This window comes from Ichthyophthirius multifiliis (genome assembly GCF_000220395.1).
Source record: "Ichthyophthirius multifiliis unplaced genomic scaffold scaff_1120509250501, whole genome shotgun sequence".
In the NCBI taxonomy this organism is placed as follows: Eukaryota; Ciliophora; class Oligohymenophorea; order Hymenostomatida; genus Ichthyophthirius; species Ichthyophthirius multifiliis.
In genome coordinates this window covers 1-15,300 of record NW_004086689.1, presented here as the reverse complement: position 1 = coordinate 15,300, position 15,300 = coordinate 1, and the positions used below count along the sequence as shown (strand labels likewise).

The window sequence follows — 15,300 nt, the reverse complement described above, 5'->3', positions numbered from 1 at the left end:
AAAACGATTATTCCAAAAATCTTACTGATGAAGATTATTTTATTAATTTTTTTATATCCACAGACCCCCTTAAAAGAAAGTATTTTCCAATTTAAAGTAGTTAAACCGAAGGAGATTTTTTCTTTTTTGAAATTGTACAGGAAAATACTATTTCGTATTATAACGTAGTCAATTGTTTTGCGAATTCGCTTATTAATATTTCATTAAATACTCATTTATTGATAGAAAATGATAAAAAGTTCTTAAATTAAGCTTTACTAAGTATTACTAAGTTAGGCCTGTGGATGTAAGGTTCTAATGAGAATTTAAGTGAATTTGATTAGATTAGTTAATAGCCTTTTGTAGATAAATAAAATATATTTAGGGACGTAGGAATTATAGATATTCTTATAAAAATAATATTAAATATGTACTTTTTAAAATATTTAAGAATTGATACAATTGATAATAATGTAAAAAAAAATATACTTTTTATGCTATTTTTTAAAAAATAAATAAAAGAATGAATTAAAAAATTTTGTAGATACAATTATAAAGTTTTTACTTAAAGTTAGTTTAAATAATTATGCGAATTCAATGTATATTATTTCTTGGTATTCTATATTTAAAATGATAATTTTAGATTAAAAAGTGTTAATGGATTTTAAATTTGATTCTCTTATTGATTAAATATTTAAAGAAACAAATATGAATATTACCTTCTAAAAAAACCTTCAATAAATCATATCTTCTCTTAATTATGAAGAACCTAATTTAAACGCTTTAAATTTATTGTTTAGCTTTTGCAAACATAATCCAAACAAATAAAAAAATGAATAAGAAGAGATTATATAAATTCTACTTTTAAATTAAGAGAACAGAAAAAAATTATTTAGAAAATTTAAACTTTTAGACAACCGAGTAATATTCATTTATATAAATTTAAATTTAAAATATAAAATATAAAAAAAGGTTGTTTTAGAAACTAAAAATAGTGATCATGTAATAGATCAAAATTTTGTTGAATATAATACTGAATTATGTTTTTATTCGATTCAAGTAGTTAATTTATCAGCAGAATTATGTAAAGGATAAAGCTCTCTAGTTTTAGAACACATAAAATAGTTGTATGAATTTTAAGTTTGTATGACTATTATTAGTAAATCAGAAATTCCTTAAGCATTTAGAGCAATATTTATTAATTTAGTAAAAGAAAGTTATTTAGCAAACGATTTGAAATATTCTTAAATGAAAGTTTTTCCTTCTTTAATTTAATTCAAAAATTATAATGAATTTGAGTATTCAGAATTATAGACTATGTTTTTAAAAAATGCAGAAAAAAATAAAAACAAATACTTTTAAGAAACTAAGATAGTTAATACCTAAATGAGTGTAGTAAAATCAATTAATAATTAAGAAATTGTTTTTGAAGAGGCTTAGTATTGTCAAAATATTAATTTAAAAGTAGATTTAATTAAATATATAATACATTAAAAAAATAAAAAAGGATATAATAAATAATTATTTTAAATAATATATTGATATTATGACAGAAAAATAAAATTAAAGCGAAACTAAAGTAACAAAAATATAAAATTATATATATAAATAGATATTCCTAATAAAAATAAAAGATTTAAACTTAAATAATATTCTAAACATACGAACTAACAAATTCGATTTTTTCTCTATGCTATTATATATTAAAATATGATTTGTATATGCTGAATGAAATTGAAAGTTTAGAAAAGACTATATATTTAATATTTAAATATACTTTTATATACATAGAAGTAACAAAATAAAGAAAATTATTTATTTCTCTTAAACCATAAATTAAATACTATTATTTTTTTAAACTTAAATTTAATAATAAAGGCCGAAATAAATTTTAAGTAAAAAATAGATGATCGTCTTTGCAAAAGTTAAAATATATATTTACCCCCCGAGATTAATAAATACTTAAGTATTTCATTAAACTGCCTATCTTTCATACAAGACAAATTACTTCAAACAGTAATAACAAACTTATTAGAGGACAATTAGTACAATATATATTTTGGGCAGAAAGACGACTAAATCCTTGAGAATTTTTTAGAATCTAATCAAAAAAAATACTCCAAATTATCTGAGAAGCAAAAATAAAAGTTATAAGAATATTATATAATATCAATAAAACCAAAAGATATAAAGTAGTCTTATATGTTAAGCGAAATGCTATTATATGATGATATTTAACTTAAAGCTTAATTAGTGGATCTAATTTATAAATAATTTTCATAAAGTAGAACATATTATGAAAATTTGAACAATATAAGTATTGTCGATAAAGACATAGAGCATTTATATTAAAAACTTTTTTTGACTTTTCATACAATTAATTTCGCTTTGGTAGATTTGACATATTAAAATTCACGTGAAATCGAAAAATATTTACAATCTTTGGATATTTTGGATAGTGCCTTTGAAGACATGGTAAACTTCCTTTTTAAAGAAGACATTCCAGATGATTTAGTTGATTTGGCTTCAAAAGATTTAAATGATGGAGAAGTGCATATAAATTAAATTTATCCTTCCATAATAGTAAATAAAGTGGTATAAATATAATAATAAGGTAAAATTAGTAATGAAGAATTATATATGAGCCAAAAAAATATTGATGAACAGTAAAAGTTAAAAGAATTTTAAAAGCAATCTGTTAATTTAGAAAGTATGTAAAAATAAAGATAAAAAATGTATAGCATTTTAGATTAATATTTCATTGATATGGAAATTCTTTCTGGAATTTAAAAATTACTTAAAAATATGAATTATCATAAAATATTGATATAATTGTTTATTATTTTCAATAAAAAATAAATTAATGTTGAACATAAAACTAAAAATAATATAATGCGAAACTGTATTTTAGCCCTTATTTATTTCACTCTTAAAAATGATGAAAATTAAGAAATTATTCTTTTCCATTAAAATTATTTGTAAGTAGTTCAGTGTATTTTTGAAATCAAAAATCAATGTGAATATACATTTATTTTTCTAGGTTAACTTTATAAAGATAATTATTAGATTCTTTTGAGTTTATAAACACATTTTTAAAAAGAAGGAAAAAACTTAATTTAATATTTATTAGAAAATTTCAATTAATAATCAAAAAAGGAAGGAAAATAATATCAGTTTTGCATTTATTTTATATAATTTATTAAGTTTTTCTTCATGATAAATAAAAAACACATTAACTAAAACTAAATTTTAATTTATTAAGCTTTGTAAGACTATACTTTATCAAATAAATAAGCATTTATAAGTATCATTAGTGATGCAATAAAAGCATGTTATAATTTCAAAAATCCTCTTTTTTAAGAAAATTCTAAAGAATTTATAATTAAATATCCAGAATAAACTATATTATTGTAGCAGCTTCTAATTACATTTAAAGAATTGTCAGTAAATTCAGGAATCAATGTGAATACTTTTGTTCGAGTTTTTTTCTCTATCTAGGATATCTACAATATTATGAAATAAGTTCCTTGGGCAATTACTTTGAAATTCGAACTACTGAATTTTGTAGTTTCAGTTTATTTAAATAAGAAAAATATTGAATAAAAAGAAATAGAAAGTATCGAATAAATAATAAATGATATCGCTTATTAAGATCTTCTAGATTATTTTTAATTACTTAAAAAATTTAAAATGATAATGATTAGTCTAAATGGATGATAAAATCAGATATTTTGAACATTTTTGAAATTGAAAATTGCTATTCTACTCAAAGATATTAAGTATGCATTTCTTATTTATAAATGTATGAATTTTACATCATTGATTCTATATTTCCTGCCATATCTATATATTTATAAAATCTTCCTGATATTCCATCTAACTAACAACATGATCTTTGTAATAATATATAAGTAAAAGATTTTTTTTTTAAATAATATATATTTTTTTAAATTCAAATATATTTAAAGAACATAAGTTAAATAATATATGAATATTGGGATGAAAGCATTTTGAATAAAAAAAAAACTCTTGATAAAAATATAAATTCAATTTTGGAAATAAACTAAAAATAAAGTAGTTTACAATTTAATTGCGAAAAAGTAAGAAGATTATATAGTTAAAAAATCCAATAAAAACTAAGCATATAAAAACAACTTAAAAAAAAAATGATTGAAAATCATTCTATTATAATGAAAAAATTAGCTTACAAATAATACAAAATTGGATAAAATATAATTAATTCTTAAATTTAAAATTAAAAATAAACAGTTTAAATTATATTCGATTAAATTTTTATAGAATAAGAACATAATATAGAGCTTGAATAATTAATATATCTCTTAATTACAATAAGAATGCAAGATAAATATAAATTCAGGTCCATTATATAAAGCTTTATAGCAGTTTTGAGTTGTGATTAAATTCAAACAAACACAAGAATGAACTCTATGAAAATTTTAAGAAAAATATCTAACTTTAAGTAAGATTTAGAAACAAATTAATCAATTCAAAAAGATCTTATTTCAATGGGTTTTCTGGATTTCCTTTGTAATATAATAATAGTAGAATAAGATACATAGATGAAATTGGAATATATTAAATGTTTAATCGATTTTATTGAAGAAGGAAATAAAGATATATAAGAATCTTTATATTAATATTTATTATAAGATAAAGAAAATAGTTTTCTTGTAGAAATAAACCGATATTTATAAACAAACTTCAATTATTTCAAAGAATATGTGAAAAGCCAAAAAGAAAAGACTAAAAATATGAGTTTTATTTCAAATAATTCCCATTAAGATGTGAACTCTTAATTTCATTTTAAAAAAATTATTTTCGTAAAGCTAGATATATGTGTAAAGATACTCGAGCTTCTTAGACTTTCAACAGAAAATCACTACTATCCAATGCAATGCTTCCTAAAGTAATAAATAAATGAAGATGGTTCAATAAAAAATAACAATATAAACATGCTTTTAATTCTAACGGATATTTTTGGGAAATACTCACTTATTATATAAGATGATAATCTTTAAATGGGAATAAAAATATTAGATACGCTTATTGAATGGATTTAAGGGCCTTGCGAGTAAAATTAACTTTTTCTATGCAATACGAATCTTTTGGAAAACTTGGAAGATCTTTAATATGATATTAATAGTAGAAATAAAATGAGCGTATTTAAAACAGAGTTCAATTAAAAAATTATGCTTATTTTGAGAAACTTATACGATATTAATTAAGATCCATATATTATTAATAAAATTTCGCTATATATTGATCCTACATTAATGATTGAAAAAATTGCTTTCAATTATAAACTTTATAATGAATATATGAAAAAAATTAGTAATTTTCATTAAGGGTTAAGAATCTTTTTGGCTAATAGCGAAATTAAAAATAATTAAGATATAATTATTAATAATTAAAATTAATTTTAGAGTTTATGCTCAGAAGATGAAAAACTTTTTTTAAAAAATTCAACTTTATATAAACCAGAAACTATAGATTTTGATCTCAAAAATTAAAATAAAAATACTAGTAAAACTTATAATAATGCTATGCTTTACGAAAAAGCTAATTTAATTATTACTGAAGGTATTTTATAATTATAATTTTATATTTATATATATATATTAACATTTTTTATATTAAAATAAAAGCTTTTGAAACATATATGCTTTTGAAAAATTAAAAATTCCTTGATAAAAGTTTTAAATAAAAATACAATTATTCATTAGAATAACTTCTAAACTAAAATAACAGTCAAGAACATGAAATAAGAAACGCCTTAATTTTTATGCAAATTAATACATGTTCAATAGAAATAGTAAACTAAAAAAACAACTTGTAAAAAATATATTTCCGAAAACATCCAATAACAAAATACCTGAGTACTATAACAATGAACAAATTCATCTAAAATGTAAACAGAGAAGGTTCTACTGAAAAAATAAACGGCTTATTAAGCTAAAAAGAAAACTTTTTAAACGAAATGGAATAGTTTTTAAAATTAAATGCTTTAGGTTTGTACTTTAATCTTAGTTATTTAGCTTTATTTAGGAATATTAATTTTACAATAACTTTATTAATAAATTTAACATTACTTATAGAAATATTTGAATATGAAAATAACTCATAAAACATTTAGAATATATTTTAATTATTAAACTTGATAATCTCAATAGCAGTTTTTATTGTTTGGAATATTTTTTAAATGCCATTAGAGTACAAAATAATCTAAAACAAATTTTTTAAATTAAAAATGGACAGATAAAATATAATAATCAAAATTTTGTTCATTTCCTATGAAATTATTTTAAATACTAATTCCGTATATCTTCTAGTTTATATTTTATTCTCTTTATGTGGAATGATAATCAATAAATTTTTTTATTCCTTATTACTTTTAGATATTATTTAACGTTCTACAGTATTATAAAATGTTACTAAAGCAATTACTTAGAATATTATATAGCTTGTAATGACTGTTGTTTTGGGAATCGTAGTTATTTATATTTATGCTATGCTTGCTTATTTCATTCCTTCTATAAAAGATTCACTCATTTATTATGGAGATGATAAGACCCTTCCTATTTGTAAAAATGCAAAAGATTGTCTACTTATTTTCTTAGATATGGGGCTCAGAAACGGGGGAGGGATAGGTGATGTGTTTTTATATCCTTCACCTGAATAAGGGAATGATGAATATATTTCAAGACTTTTCTTTGATTTGTCATTTTTTATCTTCATCATTATTATCTTACTTAATATTATTTTTGGTATTATAATTGATTCTTTTGCTGAATTAAGAGATGCAAAAAGATTTTAAGGTTTTTTTTTTTAAAAAATAAATAAATAAATAAAATATTTATTATTTTATATAGATTAGGATAGAAAAAATAAATGCTTTATATGTAATATAGAAAGAAGCGAATTTGAAAATAAAGGAATTAGTTTTAGTAAGCATTAAAATAAATAACACAATGTTTGGAATTACTTATTTTATTTAATACATCTAAAAATTAAAAATTAAAGTGATTATGATGGAACTGAAACTTATGTTTATGAAAAATATATACAATAGGATATTTCTTGGTTTCCTATAAACTAATCGTTAAAATTGTGAAAAAATCAAAATTAACAAAATAATTAAAAATTAATATATTAAATAATTAGATATATATATACATTATAAATATTTTTTAAACTTAAGCTATATTTTTCAATTTTATTTTATCTTATAACATAAATAATTTTTTTGTATATTATAGTATAATTTTATTATATATAAATATATAAAATATATTATTTTAATTTTATTTTACTATATTTTTAAATCTAATGACAAGTTTTTTTAATAAATAATTTAAATAACATTTTGGAATAATTTGTATATAATAAAAGAATTCTTTGTAAAATTGGAAGTAAATAAACAATAAAAAAGAATAAAATTCTTTATATTAAAAATTTATCTTATAAAGCAGAAAAAATTAAAAAGTTGATTATTTATTTTTAAATAAATTTTCATAATATTTATTATGAAATTTATAAATTAGTTATTATTTTATACAAGAGTTAAATTTTTAAATTATTTTAAGAAGCAAAATAAATATATATATAATAGACTTTTTATTTAAATAATATTATAAATATTTAAAAAAATAATTTGTCATCATTTTTAAATAAGTTTCATTAATTATTCTTTATCATTATTAGAAATTTCCTTACTAATTTAATCCATTACAATTTTATTGGCCATTTCTTCATTTTGATTATTTAAATGTAATTTAACTAATTAAACTATTGCTCTTTACTTTTTCTAAGTTTTTTAATTTAAATATCCTTTAAAGCATTCTTAAGCTAATTCATATTTATTATCGTAGCTAAATTTAACACATTTATCATAGAATTAATCATAAAAAAATTATTTTAATGTCCATATCTTTAGCAACTAAGTGTCATTTATTGAATAAGAACTCTATCAATATAATCTCTATCTAAAAGAATAGTAGATTTTAAATATCCTATTCTCTTTTCAATTTCAATTACTTCACTACAAAAAAACTAAAATTCTTTTTCATTTGGATAATTTTTACATAGTTCAATCATAATTTTTCTCAAATCATTATTTGTCTTTTAGTCTATACAAATAATTACGTTTTCTACAATAAATTCGTTTATTATTTTTTTCATTTCTTCTACTGAATAAAAAGAAGGATTTTTCTCATAATTTTCTTTGAATACTTTCAATTTTTCTAATATTTCATATTTATATTTTAATTCATTTTACTTTTTTCTTTGGTAGAGAAAATATCCTAAGCTTATAGTGCTTAAAAATCCAAATAATAATATTAATAATGGTTTTTTTGATATTTATTCAGAATCTATTTATTGTGAAAAAAAATATTTTTTTTATGATTTATTTGTAATCTTATGTTAGTTAATCTGTTTTCTTGTAATATCGTATTTTTCCAAAAAATAAAATTATTATTTGGTTTATTTTGCAATTTTATAAATGCTTTTAAATGAAAATTTAATTTTTAAATATTTTTGAACATTTTATTTGCCTGTCTTATTTTTTTAATTTGGATAAAAAATAAAAATTAAATAAATAAAGATTCTTTTATAAATAATAAAATAAAGATATAAACATCTAAATAAAAATATAAAAAAAAAATAAGAAATTTTATAGAATAATAATGAAAATTTTATTTTAATAATTACAATAAATTATATATATTAAAAGTTTAAGTTAATTTTAAATATATTTAAAGTAAAAAATAAAATTTCTAAATTTATTTATTATTAAACAAAGTAAAAAATTTTTAATTAAATTAAATATATAAGTACTAAACATAAATATAATTTTTTTTATTTATTAATATTTTTTAAAATTATTTACACTAATTTTGTTTTTTAACCATTTGATCATTAGTGTGTTTTAGACATTTCAATTACTTTTTATAATTCTTCATCATAATCATCATTATAACTTTACTTTTACTTTTAATTTTTTTTTTCTTTTTTTTTTTAGTAAAATTAAAAAATAATGAATAAAAATATTTATACACTATTCTAATTTCTATTACTATTTAATAATTTTATCTTAATATTTTTTTTTTTAGTCTATTTTCTTATTTTACATATTATTTTTGTTTTTTATTATTTATTAAATTTCGTAATCCTCGTCCTCATCCTCGTCCTCGTATTCATCCTCATCATAGTCATCATCATTTTAATTATTCTCATTATCACTTTAATCATTTTCATATTAAAATTCATATTCATCATCATTATTTTAATAATCATATTCATCTTAATTACTATCATCATAATTATACTAACTTTATTAAACTTTCTAAAAATTATTATTTTATTATTATAATTAATTTCTTTAAAAATTAGCTTTAATAATATTTTCTTCAATATTTTTACTATTATTTATTTATTTTATATTAAAACAAATAGCTTCATGATCATCCCATCCTTAATAGAAAAAAAAAAAAAATATATAAAAATTAAAAAATTATAAATATATCTATATAAAAAAATTAAAAAAAAAAATTTAAAAAAATATATTATTTTATATTAATAAATAATTAATACCTCTCAATATTATATTTTTATTGCATTTTATACATGACTTTGTTCTAGAACTGCACATAACTACATGATTTTAAAATTAATCTCTAAGAATATCAGTTTCACAAAACCTACAAAACTTTGGTCTATTTTAGCATTCATTTTATTTATGTTTTACAATTTATTATTATTCTAATTCTTTATTACAAAATTAACATTTTACCTTTTTAATATTTAATATTTTTTTTAATTTTTTTTTTTATTTCTTTTTATTTTATTTAAAAATAAAATATACTAATATATGGCTTTCTAAATGTTCTTCGGGTTCTCTTTTATCATAAAATTCATTACAAATGCCACATTTCAATATATTTTTGAAGCAATATGCTTAATGCGTTTCTATTTTATCTTTTTCTAATTATTTATTACTTATTTTATTTAATAAATAAAACTTAAATTAAAATGTTTAAAAGTTACCAATTTAAGCAAGAAGCCATTAGTTATTTTTTTTATTAAAAATTATATTACAAAAAAAAAATTTATAAAAATTATATTAAGAATTTTAATTTATATAGGCTTTTTTATAATATATACAATAAAAATATTTAGAATTTTTCATAAAAATGGATTTTAAATTTAATAAATAGTTTTAATTAAAATATTAATAATTTTAAATAATAGAATATTTTATAAGTTTACAAAATATAAGTAAAAAAAAAAAATTAAATTTATGACATTACTATATGTTTTAAATATATATTACAAAAATGAAAAAATATTATTATAATTTTTATTTATTAAAAAAAATATAAAAAATTATTTTGTTTATAAAATTCTAATCCCAAATATTATTTTTAATAAAAGTGCTTAAGTAAAATATGTTATATTAATATTTACAATAAAAATGTTTCGGTTCTAAAATAAATTATAAATAAATATAATATTATTAATAATGCTAAATTTATTTTTATTATTTAAATAATAGTATTATTTTTTTCTCTTTTTTTTAAAGAATATATCAAATAATTTAAAAATAAAATATTTATCTTCCCATTTTAATAAATTTATCTTTATTTATTATATTATTTAAAACATATTATAATTCATTTTTTTTATAAAGTAAATATTTTAATTAATACTTTAAAAATAGAATATTTAATTATCTTCATATTTTACTATTAATTAAAATAAAAGGTTTTGGAAATTTATTAAATATAAATTATAAACCATATATTACCTTTAGTGTTTTATAAATATATATGAATTATAAAACTAACAAATTATTCAAATATAATAATCATAAAAAACTATTAATTTAAAGAATTAAAAGCAAAAAATTTTAGATATTTTAATCTTTATTTTAAAAGCATTATTATATTAATTAATGAAATTTGTATAAATAAAAATTTTAAAAATAAAATTATAAATTTTGTGATAATTTATTAAAATATTAAATTTAGTTTAATAACAAATACAATTAATAAAATACTAAAGATATTTTAAAATGATATATAATAAATAATTAATTTCAAAATTTTAAATAAACACGCATAAATAATAATTTTATCAAATTATTTAAATACGAATAATATTTTCCTTTGATTTCCGATTAATAGATTAAAAAATTCTAAATATACTATTTTTAATTTTCGACATGTAAATAATATATTACTTTTGTATAATCTTTCATTTTAATTGAGATTTTAATGTTTAATTCAATCGTTTTTTTATAAAATAATTATAAAAATATAATAATTATATTAATTCAATAATTATATGTAAATATAAAAAAATATTATTTTTTTTAAAAAAAAGAAAATAATTCCAATGTATATTTTATTATTATTTCTGCTATTTTAAAAAAGTTAATTTATATTTTTTAATAATAATATTTTTGTCAATAATTATATTAATTATATAGAAAATTTATTTTTAGCTTTTGATATGTAGTTGAAAATCAATAAAACTAAATCTATATCTTTAGATAATAAAAATATCTAATTTTAATTATGATAAGAAAGGAGTGTATATATTTTATATTTAATTTTAAAATAAAACTAACTGAAATTAATAAATAATATATTTTTATTTATTTAATTATAATATTTAATTTTTCTTAAAATATTTTTTTTTGTTTAAAATATTTTTATTTATATTTAATTTATCATATATATAAAAACATTTTTTTTATAATTGAAATAATAAGTAGATTATTATCATTCAATTGTATATTTTAAGTTAAATCACTTTAAGTTTTTTTTATTTAATACAATATAAAAATGTTTTTTTTATAATGATTAATTATTTATAATTTTAATCAATAGTAAACAAAAACTATTAAAAAAAAAAAAAATATTTAAATTTTTTTTTTTTAAAAAAAATATAAGGATCATATTCAAAATAAAATTTTTTACCTGTATATGAAATCCATATAATTTTTATTGTTATTAATTTTAATTCTATATTGCGATTGCAATAATTAGGTAATTACATATGAATTTGATACGACAAACTTTTCAGAAAGCTAAGGATGGATTGTAAATTAAAATATTAGGTAATCTATATAGACATGCGTAAATACATTTTTTGGAGCAATATATACAAATGGAGGAGAAGCTTCAGTTAAAAAATCTTATTAATCTACTGTAGATTAAACAAATTTAAATATACAATTTGAATTATGGGCACTTGAAGTATTTAATTTATAAACTATATAAATAAACATAAATAGCAAAAAAATAGGTAATATAAAAATAGATTTTTTATTAAAAAGCAAATTAATTAAATATTTATCTAAAAAAAAAAAATTACAAATATATTAATTTAATTAAATAAAATAATAGATTTTAAAGCAAGTGCAGTAGGACTGCCAGCTACAACAGGAGATCAGCAACCAGAATAGAATGTACCTGGGTGTTTAAAATCATCTCCTTAATATCCTATATTTATAGAAGCATAAATTCCATATATAAATAAAAACTTCGAATTTGAAATATATTCAGCTTACACTAATCCATATAATTTTAATTGGGGTATAAGAAAGTTAAAAATAATTGCCTAATATAAAAGTGACCTGTGTCATGCAAGTTGTAATTGCGATTCAGGCGAAAATCCTAATGGGGTATGTACTTCTTGTATAGATCCTAATTCGATAATGGTCCAAAACATATTCTGTTAATGTGATATATCGAAAAATTACGTATTGGTTTCTAAAAATCCATTTAAATGCGAGACTATTTTAACAAAGCCTATTGAAGATTTGACAAAATGTGATGTTGAATTATATAAAAGTATTTAAAATTTGCGAATAGTTTCATATTGTATGTCAAATAAAGAAAATGGAAATAATTTTGTTCTCAATTAAATATCGTATTATTGGCCAAAAGACACCATATCGAACCCATGCAAAGAAACTTTACACTCTTCCCTTTTCTTTTAATATTAAGATGGTACCTACTAACTAGTAGATAATAAATATTTGAATTATTAATAAAACTATGTAACTTCTATAAAAGTGGCTTTAATAGATATCTATTAATTAGCTTTTTCCACAAAGTTATTATATGATAACGTTATTTATTAAGTTATTAATATGCAAATTGAACTTGGAAATATAAGATAGACATTAAGGGTACATAAGTTTATGATTATTGTTTATACAAGCAGGGACACTGTAACAACTTTCTAAATAGATACAACTCTTTAATAGACTGACAAGTGTATGTAAGGAAGTGATTATTGTGTAATTATTGCTGATTTGGATTTGCATGGAAGCCTTTGTGAGACATCTGATTGTGAGAGTTTCAAAAATAATAATTAATATATTGTAGGAGACTTTTTGTATACATAAGTTAAATTTGTTGATAAAACTTATAAAAAAGATTTAGTACTTAATAGGGTTCTTTTCTTAGGTGATGATATTGTTTTGGATTTAACTCCCTTGGCCAAAGTAACTAGAAATAGAAAAAAAAGTAGGCTTAGAATCCTTAGAGATAATGGGTCAGGGTTTATTAATGTTGAACTAGGATTGCCTTATCCTTCCAATAATGCATAGATTTAGATGAATTTTAACATATATCCTGACGGAGCTAACCCTTATGGTTAAGGAGATGGATTCGGAGATTATGATTTTACAAGAAATCTTTAAAAAATTGAAGAAACTAAAATGGCATCAACTAATATTTAAATCTAAGTATTTAAAAATAATGAGGAATTAATTCAATATAATTATTAGAAAAATAGTTAAAATATCAACTATGAAAATATATAAAAATAAAATTCCTTATTTTTAAACTTTTTTAGTTTGCTTTTTATTATTATTCTATTTATGTACTGATAAATAATACATTCAAAAATATATTTTTGTTAAATATATTTTTATTTTTTTTGTATATATAAATGATTAATATTTATATATATATATATATAATATTTATATTTCTTAATATTTTTTAATAATTTTATTCTTTAGATTTTAATTTATTTTAAAAAATCTATGTCTTGTAGAGATAATTTTATGAATTTGTACTTGAGATCCTATTAATTTTTATATATTTAAAATTGTTTAGTAAATTTAACAGAGATGTTTTTAAAGTTTAATAAAATTTATCTTATTCGTAATAATCTAAAATAACAACTTATTATGCTTTAAAATTATAATTTCGTATGAACATAAATTTAATATTTTAATACTATATTTTAGAAGTTTAAAAATTTTAATTTATTAATTTAAAAGTGAGTTTTTACCTGCTCTAATTTAAAAATATCCAAAACATCTATAAGTATTTTCTTTATAAAATATAAGCTTTTATTTATTTTATATTATAATTTAAAAAAATAAATATATAAGTAATTTTAATTAAAAAATATATATATACTTTTTACTGATTTTATATTATTTTAATTACACATGAAATTGTATTTTTTATTTAATTGCTTTTAATTAACATAAAAAACTATTTTATGTTAAAGTTTCATTTAAAGAAAATTATTGAATTTTTATCTTAAATAAATGTGAAATAATTTCTTTTATAATAAATAAATTGTTTTTCGTATTTAACTATAATTTTATAATTTATTATTATATTATTTCTTATAAAACAAAAAAATATTATAGATAATTATTGATTTTTGAAAAACATTATATTAAATGTTATTATATTAAATAAATAATTCATAGCTTTTTAATATAATTAATATAGTTTGAAAAAAAATAATTAATTTTTATAGAAATTATTAATAATTAATTATAATGAATAGAATAATATAATTTTATTAGACAAAAAATATGCAAATTAGAAACAAAAATTTCTTTAAATAAAATATATTATAGAATGTTTTAGAATGAATTTGTAAAATCAATTATATTTTTGTAAAAAAAAAAAAAAATTTTTCTAATTAAAAAATTTAATTATAATATATTTAAAAGATCATGAAAAATAAAGTAAGAAATATTAATTAGTTTAATAAAAAAAATAGGTATTAAATTTAATTTTTATTGTTGCTTAAAATTTTATAAATACATAATTTAAATTAAATGATTATAAAAATATAAAATACAATTTTAAATAAAAATTATTAATCTAAAAAAAGCACAATATAAATATTATTATAGTAAATAATAATAAAAAAAAAATAAACAAAATACAAAAAATATAAATATAAATATAAATATAAATATAAATATAAATATAAATATAAATATATATACATATATTTATATTTATTTATATA

The 15,300-nt window shown here is 17.2% G+C and overlaps 2 protein-coding genes across 2 annotated transcripts, besides 9 other annotated features; both read left to right on the top strand. All coding sequences in view use genetic code 6, as the record gives it.

The window, feature by feature from the left end:
- Nucleotides 1-3,692: 3,692 nt before the first annotated feature.
- On the top strand, nucleotides 3,693-7,111 carry IMG5_078330 (hypothetical protein; the record flags this gene model as incomplete). The annotated part of the gene is made up of 3 exons (XM_004036483.1): nucleotides 3,693-5,580; nucleotides 5,646-6,815; nucleotides 6,870-7,111. 3 exons carry the CDS (start codon nucleotides 3,693-3,695, stop codon nucleotides 7,109-7,111), a joined length of 3,300 nt encoding a protein of 1,099 aa, XP_004036531.1.
- An 18-nt stretch (nucleotides 7,112-7,129) lies between these two features.
- Nucleotides 7,130-7,167: a microsatellite.
- A 1,442-nt stretch (nucleotides 7,168-8,609) lies between these two features.
- Nucleotides 8,610-8,665: a microsatellite.
- A 502-nt stretch (nucleotides 8,666-9,167) lies between these two features.
- Nucleotides 9,168-9,202: a microsatellite.
- Nucleotides 9,203-9,529: 327 nt separating this feature from the next.
- Nucleotides 9,530-9,559: a microsatellite.
- Nucleotides 9,560-9,807: 248 nt separating this feature from the next.
- Nucleotides 9,808-9,847: a microsatellite.
- A 1,107-nt stretch (nucleotides 9,848-10,954) lies between these two features.
- Nucleotides 10,955-10,987: a microsatellite.
- Nucleotides 10,988-11,437: 450 nt separating this feature from the next.
- Nucleotides 11,438-11,478: a microsatellite.
- Nucleotides 11,479-11,906: 428 nt separating this feature from the next.
- On the top strand, nucleotides 11,907-13,963 carry IMG5_078320 (hypothetical protein). Its single transcript, XM_004036482.1, has 2 exons — nucleotides 11,907-12,309; nucleotides 12,411-13,963. Exons 1-2 carry the CDS (start codon nucleotides 11,988-11,990, stop codon nucleotides 13,901-13,903), a joined length of 1,815 nt encoding a protein of 604 aa, XP_004036530.1. The 5' UTR covers nucleotides 11,907-11,987; the 3' UTR covers nucleotides 13,904-13,963.
- Nucleotides 13,957-14,005: a microsatellite.
- A 1,212-nt stretch (nucleotides 14,006-15,217) lies between these two features.
- Nucleotides 15,218-15,272: a microsatellite.
- Between the last annotated feature and the right edge of the window lie 28 nt (nucleotides 15,273-15,300).